Source organism: Drosophila novamexicana, unplaced genomic scaffold (genome assembly GCF_003285875.2).
Source record: "Drosophila novamexicana strain 15010-1031.04,08,12 unplaced genomic scaffold, DnovRS2.1 tig00000008-arrow-pilon, whole genome shotgun sequence".
In the NCBI taxonomy this organism is placed as follows: Eukaryota; Metazoa; Arthropoda; class Insecta; order Diptera; family Drosophilidae; genus Drosophila; species Drosophila novamexicana.
Window position 1 is genome coordinate 703,739 of NW_020824765.1, and position 17,652 is coordinate 721,390.

Below are 17,652 nucleotides of genomic sequence, written 5' to 3' on the forward strand. Positions count from 1 at the left end.
TAAAACGAAGGCAAAAATAATTGGCGCACGCCGAATACGAAATACTCTTTTCATTAAACCGAAATGTGCAAAGTGGCGAGTTTGAGTATAATTAGAGCGAGTGTCTATGTTTTGTTAATTTTAAAAAGCTTTGTATAAATGGAATTTAATTATGTTGGCAAACGTAAAGACAATGTTGCATTGTCTGATTCCGCTTGGAGAGCGAATAGACTGTGTCATTTTCAAACCCCATCGTATCCGTATCCACACTCCCATCAGTCAAAGTCGCCATTGTTGCATGCCCTGACAATGCAGCCTGCCGTCCACGGCCTCTTCACTGAGACAATGCGTCAATGCGACAATGCGCTCTCGTTTGGCCTTTGTCAACTGCACCCTCGACAACTTTATTCTGTTATCCTGTTCTGTTGTCCTGCTGGCCGTTAAGTGTCTAATTAAATAGAGCTTTCGAGGCGTTCTTATTTCCTAATCGCACTAACCAACCGAAATCTTAGGGCTGCAGTTTTCATGTGGGGAGCAAATTGCTTTTACTTTAATTGGATTCGAATTGTCGTTCCTATTTGTCAGGGTCACGCACCTACATAAATACACCTGGTTGGGGGGTTGCTATGGTGCTGGGCCTTGGGCTTCTCATGCTGCCCCTGGATGAAATATGCGGCAACTATTTTCCAGTTCTGTGGCCACGTTCTAGGAAATTTTTCTTGATTTTTCCTTTTCCCATTTATTTGCTTTACGGCATGTTTGCGTTCATAACTGCAAATCCGTTTTTATTCTTCGCTCTTAAAATATGCAGGCTCCTTGGGGCGGGCGATAGAACCAAGTGTAGAGCAAATTCCTTGCACATATTTGGCGTATTTTTTATGCTCTCAATCAAAATAAGCAAATGGGTGCCTTCAGCTCTTACAAATTCTCGTTGTTGTTGCAATAAAAAACGAAGAGTTATGTCATAAATAAACATTTGAAATCACACATTTCATCGTTAGTAAAGAGTTAAAACATGCCTAAGTTCGGAATTAAATACATGTATTTCTTAAATCAAAAATATATTCTTAAAATTAACTTTAAACGACCAAATTTAAGACTGATTTCCATCTAAACTATGATAAAACACAACTTTATATTATATGTAACTTTATCTACAATGAAACGTGATATTTTGTAGCTAAGTGACTTTTTTTTGACCTTAAATAAAATGTATAAGTGTCAGCAAGTATGGTATAATTATACAGGATATACAGGATATCTTAAAGTTCATACATGTTGTATAGCATTCTTACATGTTTGTTGATATTTTCGCCTTTATCTTCCCAGTCCTTCCAAATGACTGAGGCCACAAATTTGGCGCATGCTGCTATCCATAAACTTGAACGCTGAGCCCGGGCAACTCGGCACAGTGTAAGCTAGTTTGTTTATTATTTTGTGTGTCAGCTTGACTTTTGTAACTAAAAACTCTTATGGCAAGAAACGGCAAGAAGAGCTCAACAACTCATAAAAATACAAACAGGAACTACAAAGTGCTGGGCTGCAGGGGAAGATCACACACAGGACTGCCAGGATGGTTATGGTTATGGGCGCACTTAGACACTGATTTATGGCACGGATTGGGAAAGAGGATTTCGGAATCAGATAAAACAGTTTAATTGGACAGAATTTGGTGGAATTTTGTGGAATTTGTTGACAAAATACTCCCAAAATAGAAAAGTCCTATTGCTACATAAGTTTATGAAGCTATTAAATTAATTGAACAAATTGCTTGGAAGTACAAAATATGAAGATATCTCAATGAAATACATTTACTCTTTAATATGACTACTCTCACAAGGAGGATATAGCTTTCACATAAAATGAAACTTACAACTGTAAGATTGTGATTAAGCAATAAAGTTAAGCAATATGAATAATTAGGAGTGGAAATACGACCATTTATGAGAAATATTGCTTAACGAATACCCAAAAGGTTAGCTTTAAACATCTCCAGCACAGCTTAAATTTGATTTATTCCATTTTGGGCTTGCATAATCTGGGATTTATTTGCGACAGAGCCTTCGCTCATAAACTTTAAGACCATCAAGACTCGCAAATGCTTCAAACTGCTGTGCATACAAATTTGTTGTTTTTTGTTTGTTTGCTTTTGCATTTAAATTTGAAACACAGCTGCAAGCTGCAATTTCTCATTATACGGCAAGCAAACCTGAACGCAAATGGCCCACGGGGCGTTGCTCAAAAAATGTTACTGTGTAAACAGATGCTGAGAAAAACAGCAGGAGCCCAGGAATAGCTCAGGGGCTTTAATTGATTTTAATATTTAATTGCGCAAACATTGAATGCAAATAAAATGGAGACTGCAATTTTACACATGAAATCAATTTGGTAACATTTTCAATGCAACTCAAAACTCTAGAGCATACAGCAGTCGCACGGCAGGCAATCAGAAAGTGCAATTAGCTGCGACTTAAAACGCTTATAAATAATGCATTTTATCTTATACATCAAACTTTTGCGAGCAAATAATCCCAAAGTACACAAAACGCAGAGCTCCCTTAGGCATATTCTTAAATATAATACAAGCCTCAAATATTAAAGCTTAGCTCTGGGCAAAAAGTTGCTCATTGGAACTAAAAAAAACGGAGGTTTCTACTTAGTAGCTTCAACTAAATAAAATGGAGGGCAGCGAAGTCGAAATCCCAATTAATTAAAAACTGTAACAAATAAAAATAAACTCATTCTCAGTTTGCCACTTTGCGTCTGGAGCACTCTGCTGCCAATTAATACATATGTGAAAATCCCTTAGCTTATGGCACTCTAGAAATGCCCCCAATGTGATACAGTAGAAAATGAAGTTAAGTTGAAAATTGAATTTGAAAATTGTGTGCTCCGCGTATTTACAAATATTTGCACAAAATATGGCTGGCGACGAGAAAGAGTTGGCAAACATTTTGAGTGACACACAAATTTGTTAGTTGCCTCCGCGCTCTGGAGCTGAGCTGGCCAACTCGCCGAGTGTTGACATTGACTAAGAGCAGCAGCAACGCCCACACTAGTGTACACATACATATACATTATAAACAAAAATATACACAAAAATACAAATAAGTGTGAGATTAGTTTGCACTCTGCACAGCTCGCAATCAAAAAGCTGCAAATTTTAGTGCCCGCCATTTTCTGTTGCCCACTTTGTGGCGTTCCGCGGAAATTAGTTGACGGCGCCGTCAAGCGTTTCCGCATTTGCGCATTTTTTAGTCGTCAAAATATAATGCCCTGCCCCTGCCGCTGCACCTGCCCCTGTACTCCACTTCAATACCCGTTGGTGATGATAATGCGTTGCCGCTTGACGTCCGTCTAGTGAGTCGTTTGGTTTTATTGTTATACCCTGCGCCTTACATCAGAAGAGGGCATTTAGGTTTGTCTCAGCAAACAGGCAAGGCACTTTTTGTTATATCCTGTAGCATATCCGGCCCATTAAAGCATATAAATATATTCTTAGTGGTCATCCATAGCCGAATCGGTCTATTCATTTTCCATCTACACCTTAAATCTTGTACTTTGGTATTTCAACACATTTTGATGCTATATTTGTGTCTTAAAACAATAAAGACAAAATCACGACAGCATTTCCCATAGTGTGGGGCTAAAGAAAGGAAAGGAAAGAGGTGCATTCTAAACTTAAGATGACTAGGAACTCTCCAAGTCGTGAGCTCCCTGCTAGAGCACTCTTACTTGTTTCATAGATTATCTAGTACATGTATCACACTTTAATTCTTGAGTATCTGTTAGTCAAGCACTTTTAACATAAACACTACGCTGGCTGGCTCAGTTTGGTATGCTTTTTACCTAGTTAAAATGGGCATAGAGGGTATAATGGTTTGTTGCAAAAGTATGTAATCTGCAAAAGAGTGTTTCTCAAAGTCCATATAGTGTAAATATTCTTTCTCATAAGAGCACATAAGAGCTGCAAACGGAATTTTATATGTAGGTTCTCTTATAGTAAGAACAGTTCAGGAATATTTTGGCTTTTGGGCATAATTTTTGCCATTTAGAAAGAAGAATAAATGGGTGTTACGGCATCTCGTCTTTGAGTACAGGGCATCTTCTAATCGTCCACTCCCGACTAAGGCGCTCTTAGTTGTTTCTGTTGTACTTGTCTTGGGCTATTGATGAGCTGTTGTTCTTTCATTTCCATTGTTGTGGCATGCCCCAACAAACGAGACTTGAGACCAGTTCCACACTTTACTACATGCCTATGTTTGTGTACATTTGAATGTTTGCTTTGTCCCACAAAACAATCCCCCAACCCGCCCGCTGTTGAGGAATGGCTGGCACTCTGATACGACTCTTTTGGGCATAGAAGACAGCGTCGAGTTAATTTAATTCTGTGTTCTTGCTTAATTGAGTGGCTGGTCAAGCCATATATAAGAGGAACTAAAATTGAAATGTAGCAGAATAATGGAAGATTGGGAATTAGTTGGACTGAAGATCAACCCACGGTGCAAATATACTTAACTGGCCTCTTGTTGGGCATTTGGCTTAGTGCACCATTTTCTAGAGAGAACTAGATAATCTTATTTGGCAACCATTTCAATTAGCATACCAAACAAAAAGTGAACTTGGCTTAGTTTTATTTGCAGCTTATTTAGTTGCACTTTCGAACAAAACTTAAACTTAATTAGGGCTTCATTTAACTAGCCTTGGGCAAGCTTAGAGTCCGGGTCGGGAATGTACACATGCCCATTAGCGCATAGAGGTTCGTGTGGGTGTGTTCTAGTTTATTTTATTAAAGAGCCGAGTCCTCGTTTAGGAACAACTTTCTGTGTATACAGCAGAAGTATTCTGCTGGAGGTTTTCAATACTGTTCTTAAACCACCTCCGGCTTGTTAAGCCACCCGTTAACCGAAACTGAAACTTTTGGCTAATTACTTTCCATTACTCTCACTTAGCTGTTTTTCTTATTCAACTTTGATTTAATGACCGCCGCTTAGAAGTCATGAAGTCTTGCAACCCATTTTGAAATGTCATTTGGCTTAATTGAGACTGACATTTAATTAAGTATACGTATATTTGAAATTATACAATTTCACACACAACATCACATTCCACTGACAAGCGTGTATAAATAAACAAAATGGCGATATGAAGCAATGCAAAGGTATACTGTGCACATGGCGCAAGTTTAGTTATGAATTACCACAATAAATATAAACTCAGTCATCGGGCAACAATAATGCCAACTACAAGAGCAACAACAATAAAAAGTACAACAAAGTACTTACGCACAAGCGCCTTTCCTGAAATGGCCTCAAAACAAAAGGCAACCGGAAACAGTTGTACGACGTGCAATGAAAATGAAAAGCGAAAAAGCAACGAGCAAGAAGAAGAAGTGAAAAATATTCAATGCAAGCGTGACGTGCCGTAAGTTTCATACAATGTGAAAATTAAATTTTCGCATGTCAGCGTTGAATTAATTTTATATTTTCGCTCATTGCGTAATGAGAAAAGCTTCAAACTGAAACAAACATCAACAGGTGCAAATTCTATAAACCTTTTCAGCCGATACTTTTCGCCATTTTATAATGAATCATTGGTATTCCTAATGGAATATCGCAATGAAAAATGATTGATAAGCTGGATGGGATTACCTGTGGGTACTTAAAGCTTTGTTGAAGTCACTCAAATCAATTTTGCCACGTTTCTTTAATTATATCAAGTTAGGGTAAGCATCGATAGGTATATCTTTAATATCAGTGTAGCAAAGGCTGGCAATAACTGTAAAATGTATAGAAAAAATATTCTTGAACGCATTGCTGTTAGAGCTTAGAGAATTTGTATAGTCAAACAGAAGCCATCATTTTTAAAACTTGGTGATATAGCGCTAAATGTGATATCTGGAACGCAAGGCTTTGTTCCCGTTAATATGCCGCCCAAAGCCTACAATTGCAATTTTCTCGCGCAATTCCGTAAACATTGCGAAATATGAGAGCCGGCCAGCAAATTGCATTTTGGCATGCTTGTCGCGCATTTACCTCACTTGATCTTTGGCCTTTTGCTGCCGCATGCCACAGAACCGACTTAAGGCACTTTCTTTTTATGCGGCCCTACTGGTGTCATCGTCGTAATAGGTTTCAATTTCAATTGTCCTTAACACGCCAGCAACAAAAGGACAACAGCACATGCACAAAGGAAGAGTCGGTAGCAAATGGCACTTGCTCCAGCAACAGCAGCAGCAGCCATAACCATAACCACTTCCCTCCTTGCATTTGAGCATATACTTTACAAATAACAACAGCAACAGGGTTTTTATTTGACGGTGTCTTTTGTACCCTGTAATCAAAAAAGGCACGGTTATGCCAAGGTGTGCTTAGGTAATACAAAACAACCGAAATTTTAGACTTAAACACTTCTTTGTTATACATTTTCAGTAATATAAAAAAACAATTCATTTTCCACTTTAAAAATAAATTGTAAATGCCTTGGATAGGTTTGCATCACACTTATTCGATTTTGAATCAAACCACCAACAAGTTGTTTTTGGGCCAATTTGTTTGTTTTAGGGTTCGGTTCGCTTAAAACTAGTTTGCAGCCTTCATCAGAACATATAAGTCAATTGCTGATGGCCATTAAAGTATGTACAATTATAAATAAAAAATAAAATATATAAACATTACTCAACTTTGCTGTGTATGCACTCAAATATGCGCTATTGCCTGTTACGTTTTATTTCCTTTTGCCCAATAGTCTAAGAGCGCTTTTAGCCACATAGTTTGCCAGAGCTCGCCCGCGTGTTGTTAAAAAAGAAGAAACAAAATGAAAATAAATTCTAGAAATATTATATTTGGGCAACTTTTGTGCTGCGCTAGCGCCCGTTGCTTGTGGGCATTTTTAATTCTGTTTCAAACTTTGTCTGTGCGAGGTTTGAGCAAAACATTTTAATAATAAATAAGTGCGAGCTGCAAACGGAGCAGGATTTGTTTTTTCGAGTTCATAAATAGACCGGAAATGTTGTAATGGACGGTCAAGGAAGTGGAAGAAGTTACTTTCGGGTCTGTGGTCAAAAGCTTTGCAAACGGCCAACTTTTTAAAGTAAGGTGCGACTCACTTTAATATTATAGAGTATATTGAAAAATCCACCAAGGAATAGAAACTGTGTGCAATAAATATCAAGCATGTTCCAGCTGTCCCAAATAATTAAAGTCTGTAAATTAACATTTTCAGACAAATAAAACAAATCGGCCAAATTAAAAGTTTTCACAAGATTTCTTCGCTTCACTGGACAATCTGCCAAGCAAATTTCAAGAGCCTAGCAACACAGCACGTAATCAAATTGTCAACAAATGGATTTATTTTGGCCGACACGTGACCAACGTGATCCTGGCTCAATAGGCTCGCAGCTACTTGTACGCAAAGGCATCTTCATAATTTCCCAAGCCATGCGCACTGCATATCAAATAGTTTCGCCTTTGTTTGCTTTTCGAAACTTCTGTGTCTGACTGACGGACTGACTGGCTGGCTGACAGGCCTGGTGGCATACGGAGCGTATGCGCGTTTAAATGCCAACAGGCAACTAGTTTCGCAGAGCTGTCGAAAGTTTACACAGCCTGTCAATCAGCGCATCGATCGAGTGTTGACTGTCGAATTAAGCGCTCAACTTGCTGCCTAATTGAAATTGATTGTGTGCACAATTTGCATGTTTTTATACCCTGTACGAAGAACAATTGGAGCAAAAAGGGTAACATGCAGCAAATGTACGGCAAGTGTGTACATAAAAGAAAAAGATTAAAGATTAAATACAAGTATATATGAGCTTGTAGATCTCAGTCCAGTTACAAACTAATAAATTACATTTTTTTAAATTGTTCTTACTTCTCTATAATGCCTAGATGTGCATCCTTCACTCTTGATTTCAAATACAAAGCCCTATTCAAAATTAAATTTGGTCCAGGTTAACTGTAGTTCAAACTGCTTTGGTATATTTATTGATTGGTACACTATATAAAAATTAGCTCTTTTCACTTTATTTACATCTGAAGTTTGTCTATGCATGCTCTTACAAGGAAAAATAAACAAAGGTCTGTTTTATCACAAATTATTTATATGGGCAACGTGCTAAATAAATGTATATGCAAAAAAACAACATAAACCAATGATTAATTGTTCTGCTAAAAATAACAATTTTCAAAGCCAGGCCACAAATAAGCATTTATCTTGCATTTTGAGCCCGCATGCAACTAAAGGCTTTTGAATACCGTGTCGGACTTAATTATGCAAATCTTGCATATTATGAGATGTTGCGGTTTTGATGCTTATGGCCATATAAGAGGGTTATCTAATATTTGCCACATTTGGCTTTTGGTCGTGTGTGTATTTACGCCCCATCCATTAAATGAGTACATTTAATTTGAGCTGACCCAGCTGAGCAATAAAATGAGCCTGGCTATACAAATTACTCCACATAAATTCTATTAATTGCCACTTTGCCTTTGGCGCACCCACAGAGTTCCGCCTTTTATTTGTCATGGATGATAAGCTGCTTAATTGTGTCCTCTGGAAATAAATTCAGTTATTTATTCGTCTATTATACAATAGCTATAATTTGATGCAGATGCTGGTGTACAAAAACGGAAAGTAAACAGTTTGTTTGAACATTTAATTTACAACCGCAATTTAAAAAGGCTTGCCCTTATAGCTAATATACCATATATTTAAGTCTCAGCGAATATGATGAAGATAGAAGACAATACAACATCTCTTAAGAAGCTCTGTATGTATTATTATGTGACCACTTCCCATCAGTAGGTCACATACCTGATATGATCCCTTCAGAGCTATTTGAGCTCCCAGTGCTCTATTACCTAAGCCAAAGAAAAGTGAGAGCAAAACTTTATGCCATTAAGTTTCACTTAAGGGCATCTCGAGTAGCTCGAATCAGGGACAAGAGTTTTGTGTATTTTCTTGTGGCACGAAGGTTTATGACACCTCGTTGGCTTTAATGCACTTTCATTAACGGGAATGTCATATTAATGCGATAATTTTATCAAAATGAATAACCGAGCCATATATTTATGAGGCCAACTTGTCATACTTTGGCAAACTACCTACCAGCCACCAGGAATTTGTCTAATTTATGGGCTGGATTTTTGGATTTAGTTTGCGAAAATGTCGCTGGGTCGGAATGTTGTTCCTCACCCCGTTCCCTGTTCGCACCTCGGCAGGCGTGGCTTCTTCATCAACCTTCGGGCACGAATGCAATCAATAGTTGCGGAATCAGCAGTTTGTTATTACTTGGTTGCTTCTGTTGGTTTTGCCATTGTTACAGTTGAGCCAATATTTGTCCGTGGGCTTTGAGCAGAGCTGGGCGCGTGTCGTTATAATCGAATTTCGTGAGTGTTCGTGTTCAGCAGAACAGCACCATAAAAACATTAACACGCTACCAAATTGTGATAAAATCGTGTTTATCGTCACGTGATTCATATTCATATGTTCATGCTCAACACGCGCTCGTGTCTTTATTTTGTTTATATTTATGTTGTGTGCGCTAACAAATAGAGTCTGCACTTATAACAAAAGCTTAACAAGCTATGCATTCGCTTGTGGAAGTTGAATCAGACCAAAACATGAGAGCGAGCATTTGAGTTACTTTTGTTCACTGATAAAATATGCACATAGCAAATATGTATTGCAATTGCAACTCTTAAAAAAAATGTAATATGAACTTTGCATGCGATATGCGATATTATTAAGTATGGAAACATTATGTTCAACATTTGCCAATTGGCATTGCCACGTAACTTGTCGTGTAAGTGCAGCCTTCTTGGGAGTGGACTCTAACTTGGCCAGTTGGGCTGGGGACTAAGGGCGCCAGCTTCTGCGGCTGCTTATTTATTTAAAACTGTCATTAAGGTGCATGCACGACCGAGCTTACAGTTTATGGTCTAAGGCCACGGACTGCGAACGGCGAGAAACACGAACAGCAGCAGGAAACAGCTGGCCCTGCGCCTGTCTCCTGCATAACTCATTCGTTCTCATATTCTCCAGGTACCTTTGAGGCAGCCTGACACCGGGCAGGGCGCAGAATGGATAGAACTTTAAGCAAAGCAGCACAGCGGGCTGTAAGCAACGTCTGGGTAAATAATTTTATTTTAAAGTAAAATCACAATAAAAATGCAACGCGAGCCCCAACGTCTACAGTTTAATTAAAGTAATAAATTGCACGTCATTTGTGTAACCTGTGCCCCGAGGATGAGCTTAAGCGAAATGTGTTCTCTGAAATTGCCCGTAAAATGCCAACGTAAGGAGCCTTAGCAACGATTGCAGGCTCGGGAACAGGATTAGAATTGTCAAAGGGCAACAAACAGTGCACAGATAAGGTCGTATGTGACAAAGGCAACAAACTTTAAGAATCAATGTGGACTATAAATATCATATCTATATTCAAATGCATTTTATTTTTAGCCTAAGCTCAGCTCATATCAAGAATATGTCTTAAATATAAAACAGGGTTTGAGAAATTCATCAGATGTCAAATGACTAAAATAGTACATGTTTATTCTGGAGAAGAATATATAGATTAATCGAATTAAAGAAACTAGTAAAATTTAACTATGTAAGATACTCTTAAGAAGATATCCAGCTAATTAGACGGAAGTTTGTTCCAGCTGCAAGAGCTGTATTATTCTTAAATAAATATGCTCCTGCGGATAATTTCCTACGACCGGGTTTGCATTAATCACCTTGATTTGTGTACCCATAGCAGACATAGAATCTCATTTAGAAACTGCATTTTAAATCATTTCGTTTTTATTTCATAGCAAAGCAGAATACTCCGCTTATATAATTAGGTATTAAAACGCCCGCGCACATTGCTCGAATGCACTAATGAAAGCAAAATCTTTGGTAAGGAGAAGAAAACAAACTATAAGAGGCTGCTGCCATAGACATTCCCCAGTTGGCCCGACAAGAATACCACCAGCAGAAAGACGCCACGGAAAACGTTAGCTAATGAATTTTAATTACGTAAATAAGTTGGCTTGGACAATTACGGGCCGTTTGCCCCAGCTAAAAAACAACGTCCAGAAATGAGGATGGGAAACCCAACAACAACAACAATAAGCCCAAGAAGCTCACGCCATCACGCTCAAGTAAAACTTAACAAATTCTATCAGAAACAGCTGCTTTGTGGCGGCAGGAAACGGAAATGATTTTCGTTAGCCCCAAAGACCACTTGGCAGAGTCTGGCAATAGCTGACAGCCGTATAATGCATTAATTAAGTATCAAATATGTTTGACGTTGATGAGCTTTTTTGCTACGGCCGACAATTCGCACATACGCCCCGTCATACGGCGTGCCAAAAAATTATTTTATTGGATGGCATGCAAACTTAATATGCCATTCTACGGTTCTTAATATTTGCGGCTCTTGGCATTCTGGCTTTAGCCTGCTCACGCCGGTGTGAATGTGTTACCTGTGCATCGCGGTGTGATAATTAATTTTATTTAACACTCGAGTGCACAACGTTTTTGCCATTTGGTTTCGGCCCATTTTGGTTTGTCAGGTTTAATGAGCCGCATGCAAAATTTATTTAATAACCTTGCATAAGTCAGTTTTATGACTGCACTAAAAGCGGGGCTATTAAATGAAACAATGGCAGCAAACTTAAATGCGACTCATACAGAGCGTCAGGCTTTTGGCATCGAAGCATTTTTGACATTCCCATAAATTTAGTGTTAAATATGCCAATATGCATAAATAATGAATGCCATGTGTGGTCCCCATGTTCGCAACTATTTTATTTTAATTGCAAGCTAGAGCAAACTGCAAATCCAATTAGTAGCTCACAAAATTGTTGAATAAAATATAATAATCAAAAATTATAAATGCGGCAAAAATCCCAAATTAATGCAAATTCTTCAACGTGGGAAGCTGATTGCACATAAATTAAAGATTCGACACCATTTAATTAAATGGCCAAAATATTTATAAATATAAACAGCCCAAAAAAGTTGCTTTAAAAACTAGATTATTTTAATTGTTTATTGATTAACTGCCAGGCACAAACTTCAGCCCCAGAGTATGCAACAAAAACTTGAATCCAATGCCACTGAATGATTTAATGCCTTGGCCCGAGCACTTTGGGCAGCTGTATGGCTCGCCACTTGACACCGGCAAAACCATCAGCAAAATGTGGCCAGGCTGTTTCACCTGCCACACCTTGCCCACCGACCACCGCCCACCTGAGCACCTGAGTTGGGCAACACTGCGGCCACAGCTCAACGAAGCAGCCTTGCAAAAATGCACAATACAACACCATTTTTCAAGCCACAAAACTGTTTCTGCTCTCACTGATAGTGCTGGCCAAAAGGCCTTACGTGTCAATTTATTATAACTTATTCAAGGCCAACCATTTTGGTATCTGCGTGAAAAATGCCATAAAAATGAATGCTGACCCGGCCAAAAGCGGCTTCGTCTACCCGTCCACAAAAATTTTGTACCCAATGTCTAAGCAATGTTATGTGGCTTATATAGCGCAAACAGAACGTACAGACTGCTGCATACTGACAAATTTCTCATTGAATTTACATTTTGATCAAATTTTTAGGCTGAAATGCCAAATTGTAAGCTCCACTTTTTACGCACAGCTCCTTTACAGGGTATTTTATTGTGCAACAACCGCTGGAATAGAATTTTCCCCGCCCAAAACTCTGACACGCACAGAAGTTACGCTTCAAGAATATTAGCAAAGCTCTTGTGCTGAGCTGCGCTGCTGGCAAGGAGCCCAAAATGTTCCAACATTTTGCGGGTTCAATGCGAAATCGATCGATTTTTCTGTGAGCTTTCCGCTGGTAGAAAGTTAATTGCTTTGCAGAACTTGAAAGAGCGAAAGTTATTACAAAGCAAAAAATAAATATAAGAAATACGTCAAGTGCCAAAAAAAGCTGTCACAGAGATTTCACATTAACTTGTGCCACTTTTTATTAAAAATCAAAACTTTTTACTTAAGCTTGTCCATAATGAATGACACTTTGCTATAATTTCTTTGTGATTTTGTACATTTTATTACAGCAAAAGCCGCAACAAAAATTCAAGCCGTATTTCGAGGCCACAAAGTGAGAGAAACCATGAAAAAATCGGAAACCAAAACTACAACCAACAATGGCAGCGCCATCTCCGCCGCCGCCAATGCCGCCGCCGAGGCAGCCTCCTCCTCTGCGGAGCCCACCAAAGCAGAGCTCGAGGCTGAATTCGATCCGAACGACAAAGGTACGTGAATGCTGACTTAAAGCTTTTAAACTGTAAACTGACTATTTGAAGCCAACGATGACATTAGTTTGGTTAGCAAATATTTAGTTTGACCAAGTCAAAGAGTCGCAGGGTACAAAGGACATAAAGCTTGAACTATAGTATAGTACTGAGGGTGACATGGAAGACAGCATCTTAAGAAAATTAGAAATAAAAGGAAGAACAATGCAACTTTTATGAAGCGTGAAGCGCGTGTTGTATATTATTTCGTGACCTAGCATAAGCATGGCAAAGTTTTAAATTTTATAGAAATCATATAATTATATTTTTATTTTTTAATCATTTCATGAGAGATCATGTAGTATATTTTTACTGCGCTTCTTTCAATGGCAAACCCTCACACATACTAATTGTACTATATTATCACATCGATAGCATAGGTATCAATATCTATATATATTCTAAGGTACAATTGTTCGTGTAGTGGTGTATATAAATCCGACACGCGACGTTCTCTACTTCGTTGCACTCAATTTAATTTCAGGAAATGCGTCACATAAAAACTACATCTTAGTTTCTCAATTATGCACAGTCAGACGCTCTCGAGAGAAGAACTTCAGAACATCATATGTTATCCTACTTGGTCATTATTAGCCCAAGCCGTGACACAGTTGTGAGTCGTTTGACTAAGTGCTATCTTGTTAACCTGCTTACACATCGCAAGCTCATTAATCATGGCTACACTTGCCGAAATTCTCATGCACAACACTTGACAGTTGGCGTCAGCTCCTCCTTCTCACGCCTGGCACCCTGCATCCTCGGGGCTCGACCTCGCACGTTGTCGGCGAATCAACAACTTTACACCCAAACCAAACTACATGCTGGAATTACAGTTTGCACAACTTCCCGGGCGTAATGAAAACTTTCGCGTTACCGTTACGCAATATATTTTCCAGTGTAAGAAAAAATATGTCACTTGGCAACGCACAACACACACACACACACAAAGTTACGTGGTGTTAGCTTAAAGTTGCCTGCGAATGATGGCAGGCCCGCATGGCTATGTAAAGTTTATAGCCCCGCCTCCAGAGTACGCCCACCGGGTATTTAATCGTGGGTCTGATAGATCCGCAACGCTCATAAATAACGCACAAGCTTCGAGCGATACAGGCGGCATTCAGCCCCAGGAGACGGGCAGACTGGGTCTGAGGATCTGCTGTTAGCACGTGTAACCCTATTAAGTCGTAACAGCCACTGAGAATTTTTAGCCATCGTTTGCTAGGCGTGCAGGAAGACTCCCACGCTGGCAGAACTGGCAGGCTGCTCATTAAAAACTTAGAGGCTGTCATCAGGACGCATATTCAACGAGGACAAACCCACCATCTCCTGAATTCAAAACCAACCAGACGGCCTCCGCCGCCGCCGACACCTCTGATGCTTTCGTGGGAAATTGCCGTTGAGCTTAATTATGGTGCTCGACAACACGGTAAAGGGCGTGTCTCACAAGCATAGTGTCTCACATGCCTTTTCCTGTGCACTCAACAATGGGCGGCAAAGGCTAATTAGACGCGGTTCACAAGTCAAAGCTTGCGAAATCGCATGAAAAGCCAGTTGACGTGTTGTTGTCCAAGAAAACCGGAATGAACACGCTACTGAGAAGGTCACTCCGAACTGTATGTGTGGTCTACTTTTCAACTTCCACTCTGATGTGGTACACTGTCACCGTGATGTCCTTGATGTTACTCTGAATTTCTCATAAATAAATGGGTGTCAAAGTACATACTACTTCATATGCAACTATCTTGTATACTATATGCAATTATCTTGGATAGCGACTAATGCATTTCTCGAAAACATACGTTGTCCAATACTATCTAGTTGGTAGAATCTTTTTTGTGGCTTTTTTATATACACTAAAATCCTAATGTGGCTGCAAACTGTTTTTAATTAAGTGATTACTTTGAGTTTTTAGCATGATATTTTGCGAAATCGTATATAACTTATCTCAAAACTTATTTACTATAATTTAATGCGTCCTCGTTTGACTGCTGCTTGTTACAACACATAACTTCCGACAACATTTTCTTTACGTTTTTAAACAACAACCTTCCGATTATATTTGACTACAATTTCACACCTGGCCACATGCAACCGCACCGAGCATACCGACAGTTAGAACTTCATCATTATTCAAAGTTGGCATTCACAACGGCAACAGCAATGGACGAGCAGTTGGCTGGTGTTGGCCTAGTTTAAAAATGTGCAGCCAACATATTGCACAATTTTAACAACGATAACAAACAACCAAAAACAACAACAATTTCGGGTCGAAGCAAATTATATAGCCAGTGTTTAGCTTAAGCGAGTGCAACATCGCTTTTTGGCATAGCATATGCAAATCAGCACAAATATCACGCACACATGTAGAGCCCACACACACACACACAAACAGGACGAAAATCGAAAGCCGATGGGGTTTAAAAGGATATTTTCTTGTCGTATTCGCATTTGCCAAAATGCTGCGGCTTTGGCTTGTTTTCCTTTCTGGCAATTTGAGCATTTGCTTTGTGCATAAAACACACTCATTTACCACAATACAAACGCACACACACACATACACACACAAACATAGATACAAAGCACTTAGGACAAACGCAGTGAGCATTTGGCCTAATGCCCTTGAGGTCGCAATTTGTTTTACTGCCAGGCCAATTGCAATTTTGGCCTCATTTCACTTGCATAATCATTGCTCACTAATTTTTGTTTACTGCAGGCAAAGCTTTGTCATGTTGAATGCCTTTTGAGCTTATGATTCGGCTAACGTTGCGTATGGTTAACTTTGACAATAACTCGAAATTGTCTGTTATTATATCAAGTAAATATTAAGCTGCTCATTACGGGAGACATTAGTATGTAAATATGCTTAGGTCTTTGAGTTTAATGTTAAAATACTGCAAAATATAAACAGTAATTGATGCTGCCAACGGTAATCTTGGGTTTACGATTTCAGTATTTATTATACATTACAAAGAAGATTATTTCTTTATCATATATTTAGATGCTTTTGAAACAGCTTAACAGAAAATTGTATAAACATATGCGTAGCGATAAGTTGCATTAGATTTTCAAGCAGACCTGTCCAGAGCTGAAGCTTTTTGTTTTAATAAATAATATTTTTGTAAGTATATCAATAAATTTATTAATCACGAATTATATTGAAAAGCATGATTTAAAAACCAAAAGAAAATATTTAAATTTTGGTAAGCCGCTGCTAACTTAAAGCCCTTCTTCTTTATGAAACAACTTACAATGTATTTTTAAATGAGTGTGAAGTATGCTTAAATGTTAAGAATCGCATTAAAGAGACGATAACTAGTAGGTTTTATGAGCCTTCACAATTGCATTTGTGTTGGTGCGTGTTAGCCGGATGTTGGCAGTAAACAAAAGGGGAAAAAAACATCTGTGATTAAAACGGCGCAGCGCTTTTTCTAATTGGATTTTCGGCTTTAAGCGCGGCCGTAATTTCATTCGCACCACAACAACACCGCCGCAGGGCGAGACATTTAAGTACAATGTTAAGTGTGTTGTTGTTAGTCTTGTTGCTTATTCACAGCTGGGCCACAAGCAGCACAAACAAAAGCCGGATCCGGAAAACACGCGCCGTAATGCGGCGTATAAAGACAAGAGCAACAGAGAGCACGGCCTTCATTGGCAGGCCGATAAATACCCTTGTCTTATTTTTTGCCAACCTTTCCTAATGGAACAATTTGATATTTTAGCCCGAATTGATAGTGATTTGAAGATCTTTTAAATGAATAGTGAATGCCAAGTTTTTTCTATAGAGCTCTATGTTTTGTAGACCAATATTTGTACTAAGTTTAAGGAGCAGAACGAAACTATACCATACCGAAATGTTCTCAATAAGAGAAATGAATGAATCGATCGTATCATATGTAGATACTGATTAAGAATGTATATAAATTAGGAGGTTGCGAATTTCATGACAAAAGAATTATACCCGCAAGAGAATAACAACAGGAAAGCACAAAAGGAACAACAACATAAACGACATGGAACACGCAATAAGCGGCATGAACGAAAAACATTTTGGACGCTGAATTGACGCTTTTTTGCCGCTCACCCACACACACAAACACAACCACACACACACACGTGTCCATCGCCGCTGGGCCTGGGCTCAGGTGCGCCGCAATACAAAAGTAAATGCCAGCGGAACCGAAAATAAAACGACGACAACATTTTGCTGTCGTTCCCCAAATTTACAATGCACAGTGGCCAAAAAAACAGCCATAGGTGACCCAAGTGTGTGTGTGTGTGTGTGTCTGTTCCGGGCGTGTTTAGAGTAAAACTGCAAGACAGCTGGTCGTGTATTTATTTAGCAGACACTAAACGTTTTGCAAAAGTTC

At 38.9% G+C, this 17,652-nt stretch overlaps 1 protein-coding gene across 2 annotated transcripts in view; it reads left to right on the plus strand.

Moving 5' to 3' along the window:
• Positions 1-17,652, plus strand: part of LOC115764079 — a 45,617-nt gene that overhangs the window by 20,697 nt on the left and 7,268 nt on the right. For both annotated transcript variants that reach the window (XM_030706932.1, XM_030706947.1), the window contains exon 2: positions 13,049-13,246. In XM_030706932.1, coding sequence (XP_030562792.1) covers positions 13,049-13,246 — 198 coding nt within the window. The remainder of the gene's footprint in view (positions 1-13,048; positions 13,247-17,652) is intronic.